The sequence below is a fragment of the Aotus nancymaae genome, unplaced genomic scaffold, assembly GCF_030222135.1.
Source record: "Aotus nancymaae isolate 86718 unplaced genomic scaffold, 86718_ANA_hifiasm-v0.15.2.pri h1tg000036l, whole genome shotgun sequence".
NCBI classification, from domain to species: domain Eukaryota; kingdom Metazoa; phylum Chordata; class Mammalia; order Primates; family Aotidae; genus Aotus; species Aotus nancymaae.
Genome location: NW_026988450.1, coordinates 89,298,599 through 89,311,037, shown reverse-complemented (window position 1 = coordinate 89,311,037; position 12,439 = coordinate 89,298,599). Strand labels below are relative to the sequence as shown.

At 36.3% G+C, this 12,439-nt stretch overlaps 1 protein-coding gene across 1 annotated transcript in view; it reads right to left on the bottom strand.

Moving 5' to 3' along the window:
* The window catches only part of LOC135277934 (uncharacterized), a 117,483-nt gene that overhangs the window by 44,830 nt on the left and 60,214 nt on the right, over positions 1-12,439 (bottom strand). Inside the window, exons 8-11 of the mRNA XM_064384101.1 lie at positions 11,811-11,842; positions 6,066-6,154; positions 2,882-2,917; positions 407-458 (exon numbers count right to left, since the gene is read on the bottom strand). Coding sequence (XP_064240171.1) covers positions 407-458; positions 2,882-2,917; positions 6,066-6,154; positions 11,811-11,842 — 209 coding nt within the window. The remainder of the gene's footprint in view (positions 1-406; positions 459-2,881; positions 2,918-6,065; positions 6,155-11,810; positions 11,843-12,439) is intronic.

The window sequence follows — 12,439 nt, the reverse complement described above, 5'->3', positions numbered from 1 at the left end:
CTAGACGTAACATGAAATGGGGATCGAGACTTAAAGAAAGATGCCTTTGACTTTGGCATGAAACCGATAAAAGTCTCTGATGAAAATACAACCTCAACAAAAGTGACACTTGCTGGGCCAGGCACAGTGGCTCATGCCTGTAATCCTAGCACTTTGGGAGGCCAAGGTCAGGAATTTGAAACCAGCCTGTCCAACATGGTGAAACCCCATCTCTACCCAAAATACAAAATTAGCCAGGCATGGTGGCCGGCACCTGTAATCCCAGCTACTTGGGAGTCTGACGCAGGAGAATTGCTTGAACCTGGGAGGCGGAGGCTGCAGTAAGCCAAGATGGCACCCTTGCACTCCAGCCTAGACAAGAGCAAAACTCCGTCTCAAAAAAAAAAAAAAAAAAGGTGACACTTACTGTAAATGGATGTAACGCTTCATCAAATATGTCCAAAGATCTATCGGCATCTCTATAAAATAAGAATGTGCATTACTTCAAAAATTGTTAGTATCTTAGTATAACATCTGTTTTGTAAAAGAATGCCTCCTATGTGCTTTGGTGTTTACTGCACCAAAGCAAACAGTTTTTACAAATTATTCTCCTGGATCCTGACCTGCAGAGGTTTTCCTGACCTCTTCTTACTCAGCACATCATGTCCTGTACTGGAAAGTCTTTTATATGATAACCAGTCAGAACTGCCTATAAGAACGGACCCTCCCTAACAGGCAATGGCAATAAACCAAACATATTTTCACTCTTCTAACCACACACTGAAACACGAGAACATTTTACAAAGCAGTGGTGGTGGCAATAAACTCCTTAGAACTTTAATAAATGTCAATGTGATTCAGATTGCTAGCTTCCTTTCTCTTTAGTTCTCTTTAGTACACTCTCATGATGTATTTATTTATTTTCAGTAGTTTGAATTAAAAACTCATCTTCCTTTTTATTTTAAAGGAATCCAGTCTTTGATGAACTTTAAACTTCGTAAAACTTAATACATTGTGCCTGTGTGATAAACCAGTGGTTCACCAAATATGCTCCATGGACCTCTGGGGATCCCCAAGAACCCTTTTCCAGAAGGCCTAAGAGGTCAACACTGTTCTGATAACCATACTAATTCAACCTGAGAAAGCTGATAAAAGAAAAATGAAAACATTTTTTAAAATTGTAAAGATATTGCCTGCTTTTTCATAGACACTTGCCATAATTGTATAAAAGCAAAATTGGGCAAAACTGTTGGTTTCTCAGCATAAATCAAGGCAGTCGTACAAAATTACACCAGTAGGCATTCTATTCTTTACTGTCCCTTACATTTAAAAAAGACAGCCTGAATTACTTAAGAATGTCTTTAATGAAGCAGTAAAAATGGTGTTATTAAATCTTGACATTTCTCTTTAGTATTCTGAATAAGTGGAAAGTTAACAAGAAGCACTTCTGTTGACTGCAGTATGGTTGTGTTAAAAAAAAAAAGATTTAACTGTGAACTGAACAATCACTTTTTTCATCGAACATCAGTTTTATTTGAAAGTACAACTGGGTCAGCGCAGTGGCTCATGCCTGTAAAATCCCAGCACTTTGGGAGGTTAGCACTGCAGCTAAACTCCTTCAGGAGTTCAAGACCAGCCTGGGCAACATGGCAAAACCCTGTCTCTACCAAAGTCACACACACACACAAAATAGCCAGGTGTGGTGCCACACACCTGTGGTCCCAGCTACTCAGGAGCCTGAGGTGAGAGGACTCCTTGAGCTGAGATCATGCCAATCCATTCCAGCCGAGTGACAGAGTGACACTAGGTCTAAAAAAAAGTACAACTATCATTCTCAAAAATAAATGAAGCGAGGGTGCTCTCATTCACGAGGAAATGTGTCACTCATGTCACAAGGAAAGTATTTGTTCCCAGTGATAAAATTTAAGCTTTCCTGAGGACTTTGAAAAACTTGTTCCTTCTACTATAATATAAAATATTGACAGCCTCTCAGTATTTTAAAATGTTTTAAAATAAGATTGGTGGTTAAACTAAAAAAGTGATTTTTTGATACAATAAAACATAAACCAGTATTTTCCAAATAATTAATGCATAATATTATAAATGCAAGTATGGGTGGAAAGATCCATTTACTGTTTAAGAAAGATCGATGAGTGCTGATGGAATAAATTAATGTGTAAAATGCCACTGTAATTTAAGAAACTAGCACTTGTGAAGTTTTGATTTTGTATTAAAGAATACCCACAGCTGTCTGAAAGCTTTAAAAATACACTTTTACCAACTACATATTTGCATAAGACTACGTTATCTTACTGCTTTTTTAAAGCAATTTGCAAAAAAGTGAGCTAGAAAATCCAGCTATCTTCTGTTAAGCCCAACATTAGAGATTTTCAATAATATAAATACATGACACACTTTTACTGAAGATTTTGTTGTAGAAGAGTTACTGCTTCATTAAAAGATTTATGTTAACAGTATTGTTCTCAGGAATATTTTTTGCTGTCACAAGCTGGGTCATGGATTACTACTGGTAAAGGTCATCAATGCTACTGAACTTTCTGCAATGCACAGGACGGTCCTCAGGACAAAGCATTATCTAGCTCATGATATCAACAGTGGTAAAGCTATGAAATCTAAACTAAAAACAGATTTTGAAAAAAATCTCAATTTTGTATTTCTGTCACAGTGAATACCAATATAATCAATATAAAAACATACTCAGGACTCTCTGTCATTTAAGAATCAAAAGAGGCTTAAGGGTCAAAGAAACACAAACAATTTGCTTCAATATTTTAGTAGGCACAATATAGCTTATGATATCTAGAGCTGTGACCTAACGCTGAGCTTGACAGCTTGCACAGTAATTAGCCAGAATAACAAGACAGGATTTTTAAAAGCTCACCTTCGCTTGATATGATAATGTATCGCTAAGGTCACACTGTGGAAGAAAAAACATTCGTCACAATAGATGTTATCATTTGTTAGGCCTGAAGACATTTTTTAAAAAGGGTACAGAGGAAACTCTCCTAGTGGCCCTGAAATTAAAATCTTCTAGTTCAGAACAGTACCATAAGGGCACTTTCTTGCTTTCGTTTCTTAGCTTTTAGCAAAATGCAAGGCAGTATGCTCTCAGAAGACGTGTTTCTGTTGAGGATTCTAATATATAAATAACAACATATTTCCCTGTTATATGCCCTTCTACCTACAAAACCTTTTGTCCCATGCACTTTATTTTATGTATTTATTTATTTTTTGACTCAGAGTCTTTCTCTGTTGCCCAGACTGGAGCGCAGTGGCACAATCTTGGCTCACCACAACCTCCCCCTCCTGGGTACAGGCAATTCTCATGCCTCAGCCTCCCACTATGCCCAGCTAATTTTTGTATTTTTAGTAGGGAAGGGATTTTGCCATGATGGTCAGGTTGGTCTCAAACTACTGGCCTCAAGTGATCCACCTGCCTCAGCGTCCCAAAGTGCTGGGATTACAGGCGTGAGCCACCGCATTCAGCCTCGTGCAATTTATGTCTATATGCCCATATGTTTAAATTTAACCCATACAGTAGTGGTTTCTCTTTTAAGATGTTAGGCCCGGGATGGGCGAGGTGGCTCATGCCTGTAATCCTAGCACTTTGCGAGGCCAAGGTGGGCAGGTCATGAGGTCACGAGTTCGAGACCAGCCTGGCCAACATAGTGAAACTGTCTCTACTAAAAATACAAAAAAATTAGCCGGGCATGGTGGTGGGTGCCTGTAATATCAGCTACTCAGGAGGCTGAGGCAGGAGAATTGCTTGAACCCAGGAGGTGGAGGTTGCAGTGAGCTGAGATCATGACATTGCACTCCAGCCTGGGTGAGACTCTGTTTCAAAAAAAAGATGTTAGGCCCTGCATTTTAGTTTAGTTTACTATCTCCTACCCACCCAATTTGTATTATTTCCCTAAAAATATATAATGAAAGTGACTTGTAACAAATAAAATTATCTGAAATCACTTTTGCATAATTATTAAAAGATATATTAGTAAATATTAGCACACAGGAAATCAATGATAAGTACAGTGATCCTAAAATAAGCAGTGCTAACAAGGCAGTGTAACATGACACAGTGTAATATGAATGGCAGGTACCTTCAATTAGTTTAACTGAAATACTTGTGAACAGATACAGCTCTTCAGATATATGTAATTGTATTCCTAAGTTACCCACTGATGCTGTGTATCAGAAAACAAGAGGTTCTACAGAAAGCAAGAGGTTCTCTTATGTAAGTTATGTGCTTTCATTTGCCCTCAGCATCTAGAATGAGGCTCAAAATCACTGAGGGAAGGCAAATCTCAATTTTAGTATTGGGCCTATACAATATTAGCACTTTTTAAAACGCCTCTAACATTAGCACTTAAGATGCATATGTCTATAGTCCTTCAAGTAGTTTTCATCTCTGAAATCATTTTAAAATCACAGAATTTGAAGTTATATGCTGGAAACGACCAAGAAATATGGGACTGTGTAATCACATTTAATCCAATACTCATTTTACAGATCAGGAAAACAAACCTTAAAACTGACTTGCCCAGGGTCCTACCAAATAGGAGCAGTTTCTTGTCCTAAACTCAAATTAAGCAGCGGCTCTCAGACTTTGCTGCACATTAAAATCACCTGAGGAGCTTTAACAACTGCCTCAGTTTCTACATAAAACATTTTAATTTAAATTAGCATTGGGGATGACTTTGGGCATCAAAGTTGTTGTTAAGTTTCCCAGGTAATTTCAATGTGCAGCAAAGTTTGGAATAATGGAGTCGGGGTGAAAATCAGAATCTTCTGGGATGCTTTTCTTCACATAAAGAAGCCTCACAGCCATCCCTATTTTTCAGCTGTGAATCCATCTGTTCCTGGGCTTTTTGGGTGACTATTAATTATTGCCTCAATTTCAGAACTTGTTACTGGTCTATTCAGGGATTCGACTTTTTCCTGGTTTATTTTTAGGAGAATGTATGTGTCTAAAAATCTATCCGTTTCTGCTAGATTTTCAAGTTTATTTGCGTAGAGGTGTTTATAGTATTCTCTGATCATAGTCTGCATTTCTCTGGGATCAGTGGCGACATCCCCTTTAGCATATTTTAGTGTGTCTATTTGATTCTTCTCTTTTTTCTCCTTTATCAATCTGGCTAGTGGTCTATTTTGTTAATCTTTTCCAAAAACTAGTTCCTGGATTCACTGATTTTTTGAAGGATTTTCGTGTCTCCACCTCCTTCAGTTCTGCTCTGATCTTAGTTGTTTCTTGCTTTCTGCTAGCTTTTGAATTTGTTTGCTCTTGCATCTCTAGTTGTTTTAATGGTAATCTTAGGGTTTCGATTTTAGATCTTTCCCACTTTCTGATCTGGGCATTTAGTGCTACAAATTTCCCTCTAAACACTGCTTTAGCTGTGTCCCAGAGATTCTGGTACATTATGTCTTTGTTTTCATTGGTTTCAAAGAACTTACTTATTTCCGCCTTAATTTCGTTATTTACCAAGCAGTCATTCAGGAACCAGGTAATTCAGTTTCTGTGTAGTTGTACGGTTTTGAGTTTCTTATTTTCTATTTTTTCACATAGCACTTATTCTAAAACGGGCCACATAATTGGAAGTAAAACACTCCTCAGCAAATGCAAAAGAACAGACTGAGAGACTGCTATGATTCTCATTCTTTTGCATTTGCTGATACACTGTGATGCCAGAAGAAAAAAAGCTGCTCCTTCTTCCAAGACTAATGTCCAAAGTAGTACACATTGCAATGCATTGAAAAACTAATTTTTCACACACAAAAAATCCAATAAAGGGTCCTTTTCATTGCAGTCAACATTGTCTTAAGGCATAAAGGCACCAAAAAAATAGCTATACTTTTCTGGGACGGCTTATTTGCTAACTGATTTTTCCTTCTACCATGACATCTAAGATTTCTTAAAAGAGAAATTGATACTTCATATTTAGAATCTGTATATCGATATATAGTTGACTTCACTTTCTTAAATGACTGCTGAAGAGGACAACCAAATGGCTGAAATAATTAATTTTAGAATAAAGGAATCTGTCCCTTGACACTATGGTTGTACTCACAGCTTTAGTGTCGTTTTAAGATGACATTGACTGGCTGTGCTGTCGTCAAGGAAAACTGTCGAACGTGAACTATACAGCCCAGTAGACACCTGAAGGGGAAGGAAAGAAAGTGTAAGTTAAACTTATCAAGGTGTATTTTTTTATCGGTTAAAATGCCAAATGACAAAGCACTAGGATATTTCTTACACTCTGTGAACTGCCTGAGTGTGGCATCTTGTGCACTCTATAGAGAACTCATCGGAGGCTCTTAACTTCCAGAGATGATGTTTGAGATACAGGTTATAAAATGCTGCCCTAAATAAGGTACCTGTCATCAAACCCAACAAGGATTTTATGAATTCCCTTTATAAATAATGAGAAAAGTTTAAAATAAGATCTGAGAATTTCTATTTCTATTATTTATTTACTACAGTAAAATGTAACGTATTAAATAATATCGTAGAAGAACATTTTATTGCAGTGAATAAGAGACTAATACATTTACTAAATTACTAATCCTAAATGTATTATTTCCGGTGACAAAACAAGTTTCAGATTCAGAGACTCTGTGTGCCAGTGTTGCTAGACCACCAACAAGTGAGGAAGCCATAGGTTTCTCTAGTCCTGTTTTCTTATGTGGAGGATAAAATTAGTAACAATTTAATATTCTCTCACACCCTGAAAACAGATGACAACTTAAAAAATTTAACTTTCCCTTCAAGTTTAAATAAGACAGCCATGACATGACTCAAATGAGACTCTTCGACAATACTTGCCATTAATTTCAAAACTTAATTTCATTCTATAAATCATTTGAGCTGCACCCTAGGCATTTTCCTGCTATACCCTACTCTCTGCATAGAATACCACTTTTCTCTTTCCTTGTTTCAGCAACTTTGACTACATCTACCCTCTTGGATCTGTTTGCCAGCAGCCACACCAAAACATGTTTCTTTGGTACACTAATGAGTCAGATTCACCACTGGTTACAAGAGACTAAGTATTCTCATGAGAAAGTATGCCTCTCCATAAAAGTAACAGCGGGCCCTAACTGTTCCTACATCCAGCTGCTGAGCATAGAATTCTGAATAAATCAAAAACTTCAACAAGTGTTTGACAAACTAACTGAGTCATCATTTGGACTCAACATCTTACTACATTTAATTAAAACAAAAACACTACTAACAGATCACTCTTGGTAGGTATTATTTAAGGTGTCACAAAATAGAAACAAATCATCTAACTTCAGTCAGCATAAATCAGAGTATGAAATGCTATGATCTTTAACAAGAAATGGAAGGGCTTACTTAGTGGTTTTAAGGTATAATAACAAAAACTAGAAAATAATCATACCTAGTAATTTAACAAGTCAAAACTAAAGCCTTACCATCAAAGGTCCAGTACCCCTTGGATACCAGGGCCCACCCACTGACTTCTTCCATTGTACCTGCTGCCTCTCATTTTAACCCATTAAAAACACTAAAATTGTTTTCCTTGTAGAGATCTTTCACCTCCTTGCTTAGGTGTACTTTTAAGTATTTTACTTTATTTTTCAGCTATTGTAAAAGGGGTTGAGGTTCTTAGTTTGATTCTCAGCTTGGTAGCTGTTGGGGTGTAACAGACCTACTGATCTGTGTACATTAATTTTGTATCTTGAAACTTTGCTGAATTCATTTATCAGTTCTAGGAGCTTTTTGGAGGAGTCTTTAGGGTTTTCTAGGTATACGTTCATATTATCAGCAAACAGTGACAGTCTGACTTCCTATTTACTGATCTGGATGCCCTTTATTTCTTTCTCTTGTGTGATTACTCTGGCTAGGTCTTCCACTACTATGCTGAATAAAAGTAGTGAGACTGGGGCATCCTTGCCTTGTTCCAGTTTTCAGGGGTAATGATTTCAACTTTTCGCCATTCAGTATTATGTTGGCTGTGGGTCTGTCATAAATGACTTTTATTACATTGAGGTATGTCCCTTGTATGTCAGTTTTGCTGAGGGTTTTAATCATAAAAGGATGCTGTCAAATGCTTTTTAAACATTTTAATCATAAAAGGATTTTGTCAAATGCTTTTTCTTCGTCTATTGAGATGATCATGTGATTTTTGCTTTCAATTCTCTTTCTGTGATATATCATATTTATTGACTTCCATATGTTAAACCATCCCTGTATCCCTGGTATGAAATGCCTTTTTGATATGCCAATGGGAACTATAAAACATAGCTGAATGAAATCATGGATAACACAAACAAATAGAAAGACATCCCACACTCATGAGTGGCTTAAATATTGTAAAAATGACCACACTGCCAAAAGCAATCTATAAATTCAATGTAATTCCTAACAATATGCCATTATCATTTTTCACAGAACTAAAAAAAAAAAAAAAGAACCCTAAAATTCATATGGAACAAACCAAGACCCTACTTAGTCAAAACAATACTAAGCAAAGCCAACAAATCTAGAGCCATCACTTTACCTGACTTCAAATTATACTATAAGGCCACAGTCACCAAAACAGCATGGTACTGGTATAAAAATAGGCAAATACACCAATGGAACAGAATAGAGAACCCAGAAATAGACCCAAATACCTATAGCCAACTAAAACATAATGTGAAGAAATTAAACCATATACGGTTTAATGCCTGGAATAATTGGCAAGCTACATGCAGGAAAATGAAACTGGATCCTCAACGCTCACCTATACAAAGATCAACTCAAGATGGATCAAGGATATAAATCTACAACCAGAAACCATAAAAATTCTAGAAGATACCATTTGATAAACCCTTCTAGACACTGGCTCAGGCAAAGACTTCATAGCCAAGAACCCAAAAGCAAATGCAACAAAAACAAAGATTAAGCACGTGAGACTTAACGAAAAAGCTTCTGTACAGGAAAAGGAACAATCAGCAGAGCAAACAGACAACCACAGAATGGGAGAAAAGCTTCACAATCTCTACATCTGATGAAGGACTAATACACAGAATCTACAAAAAAATCAAACAAATGGACAAGAGAAAAAAAAATCCCATCAAAAAGTAGGCGAAGGACATAAACAGACAATTCTCAAAAGAAGATATACCAATGGCCAACCAACATATGAAAACATGCTCAACATCATGAATGATCAGGAAAACGAAAATCAAAACCACAATGCCATACTACCTTACTCCTGCAAGAATGGCCATAATCAAAAAATACAAAAATAATAGATGTTGGTGTGGATGCAGTGAAAAGAAAACACTTCTCTACACTGCTGGTAACAATGGAAACTAGTACAACCACGATGGAAAGCAGTGTGGAGATTCCTTAAACAATTAAAAGTAGAAACACCATGCAATCCCGCAATCCTGCTACTGGATATCTACCCAGAGGAAAAAAAGGCATTATACAAAAACAATACTTGCACATGTATGTTTGCAGCAATACAATTTGCAATGATAAAAATATGGAAGCAGCCCAAATGCCCATCAATCAATGAGTGGATAAAGAAACTGTCATATGTCTATGTATAATGTGTGTGTGTATATATATAGACACACACACATATATATGTATATATCATAGAACACCACTCAGCCATAATAAGGAATAAATTAGGGGCATTCCCAGCAACCTGGATGGAATTGGAGACATTATTCTAAGTGAAGCAACTCAGGAATGGGAAACTAAACATTGTATGTTTTCATTCATACCTGGGAGCTAAGCTATGAAGATGCAAAGGCATAAGAATGATACAATGGACTCTGGGGACACAGTGGAAAGAATGGCAGTGGAATGAGGGATAAAAGACTACAAATTGGCTTCAGTGGATGCTGCTCAAGTGATGGGTACATCAAAATGTCACAAATCACCACTAAAGAATTTATTCATATAACCACCTGTTCCCCCCAGAACCTATAGAATAAAAATATATAAATAAATCAACGACAGCATTTTTGCCAGCAAACATAAAATAAAATGAAAACTAAAGTTTATGTTTTTCTCTCTCCTTTTTGGCAGGACAAATTTTAGATATGTTTTTTAAGAATAACATTTTTCCTTTTTCTGAGTCAGGGTCTCACTTTGTTGCCCAGGCTGGAGGGCAGTGGTGCAATGATAGTTAACTGCAGCCTCAATCTCCTGAGCTGGAGCAATCCTCTACCTTAGCCTCCTGAGTAGGCAAAACTGAAGGCACATGCCACCATACCTGGCTAATTTGTTATTTCACCTTTTTGTAGAGATGAGGTCTTGCTATGTTGACCAGGCTAAAAATAAATAAATCTTAACTAACTTAAATATTTCTAAGACTTTGGGCATTCATGAAAAAAACTCCATCTATAATAATAAGGGAAACTGAAAAATAGAAGGGGAAAAATTAAAAACCAATGCAGGTATACTGGTCTAAGCAGCCTAGTGTATGAATAACAAGACTATCAGAAAAAAAGTATCAGAGAAAGTGAAACAAATTATCAAGCACATAGTCTGCAGACTTAGTAGCCTCAATAAAATGTAAAGAGTCCCACTAAGCTGTTGTTACAAAGTTTCACAATCTCAGAGAGACAGAAGCTCCTAAAAAAGGTTCTACAGATATATAAAAGCCAATTACAAACAATGTATCACACGATGGCAACACTGTAAGAACAACAGTGTGAAGCGAGCACATTGTAGAGTATCTTCAGAATCATAAAATTTAGATTCAACCTAGAGGTTTACTCTCTATCAAAAAAGAGGGATTTTAAGTCTGGGCAGATCTCTAAACATCTCCACCCAGGATAACAGGACAGAAGCAAACACAGAATCTAGGACACAGGTGATCCCACACAAGACAGCAGTTATGAGAGGATCCCAAAAGACTTTAAGGAGATAGCACAGAAAGAATCAGAAATGCAAACATCGAGCATATCTAGGGAAAGTCACTCTATATTGAATTAGGATGACAAAAGGCCAAAGTAAGTTGTCACCCCACCTCCACAACAAAGAAAAATGGAACAGAGACGTTTTAGCAGATGGAAAATAGTTGGAAAGGCACATGATAGATGCTACAACACTTGATGGGGGAAATGGCTGTTAGAAAACAGGCAAACAAATAGTCAGAAAATTAGTTTCATGCTAAAAAATAATGGTTTTGAAAGCAAACAGACCAGCCAGGGGCTACTTACTGCATTTGGCTGGGTAAAGTAACACAGGCTAGGAAGAAAGACATGATCCAGAAGAAGTGCAGAAGTGCTCAGATTTCAGAACTGGTTCAGAGAAAAAATGAAGGAATATGTAATGCAGAGGCACAATGAAAACACCGTATGACTTAGCACTGAATAATATTTGCATAGTCATAATCATGTAAATATTAGATTTGATGAAAAAGTGTGCTACAATTGGAAGAAACAGAGGGAGAAAAATAAGGTCATGGTGTAGTGAGGAAGCTATGCTTGCACCTGCTATGGCAGAAAGTCAATACACAGTGCTTACAATTAACTAAAAGACGGTGCTGACAATTAACTTAGCTAAATTAAAAATATGACTCAATATTTAAGGCAGATCTTTATACCACAATCAGACTATTGAAATTTAACTTAAATGTCAGACATTCTTAAAAGGTGGACACACTAAGCTCAAGACTTTTCTGAATACATTTGATACTTAGGAAAATGTAACAGATTTAGAAAAGCCACAAAAAGAAGTCCATGCTATCAGCATGGGGTCCTCATTATAATTTAAAGTAATTAAGAGAGACATACTTTTATGTCAAACTATCAGTTTTTTAACTTTTTGACTGTTTACTTACATGGTTTGTATAGTTGCCTTTTCTTGTTTCTTCTACTAAGAAAAAAGAACAAACAAACTGGTCACTTCTAATACAAATACCGTAAAATAAAACTAGTTGTTAACGTCTTACTGATTACTCCTAAATAAAATGGGAACAAATTCAATTTTAAAAAATTATTTCAACAATTTATATTTAAATTAGCTGGCATGATAAATCTCATAAAGCAAAATATAAAAACTTTGTTTTACTTTTTGGACTAGTTTACTTTTTGTTTCTATTATATACAAATGAAAGAAACCTTGTATACAAAAGGAAAGGGCAAAAAAATGAGGCCAGATGAAAAAATTAGCTAATAAAAAAGTTTAACTGTTGCATATATGAGCCATGATCCATTAGCATTTTCTCATTCTGCATTTACACATAGCTTACTTTTTTACCAGAATTTAAGAGCTAACAGCTCTAAGAACTACTTCCTGGCCAGGCACCTATCTCTAGATGCACCAGAATCCCAGTAAGCATTTCGAACCACACTTAGTGGTCACCTACTAATATGTCACTAAAAACAAAACAAACCAAAAAAAGAGTCTTTACACAACAGGAAAGTAACCTTTTTAAGTTTAGATTTTAAAATGAGTATATAAACTTCA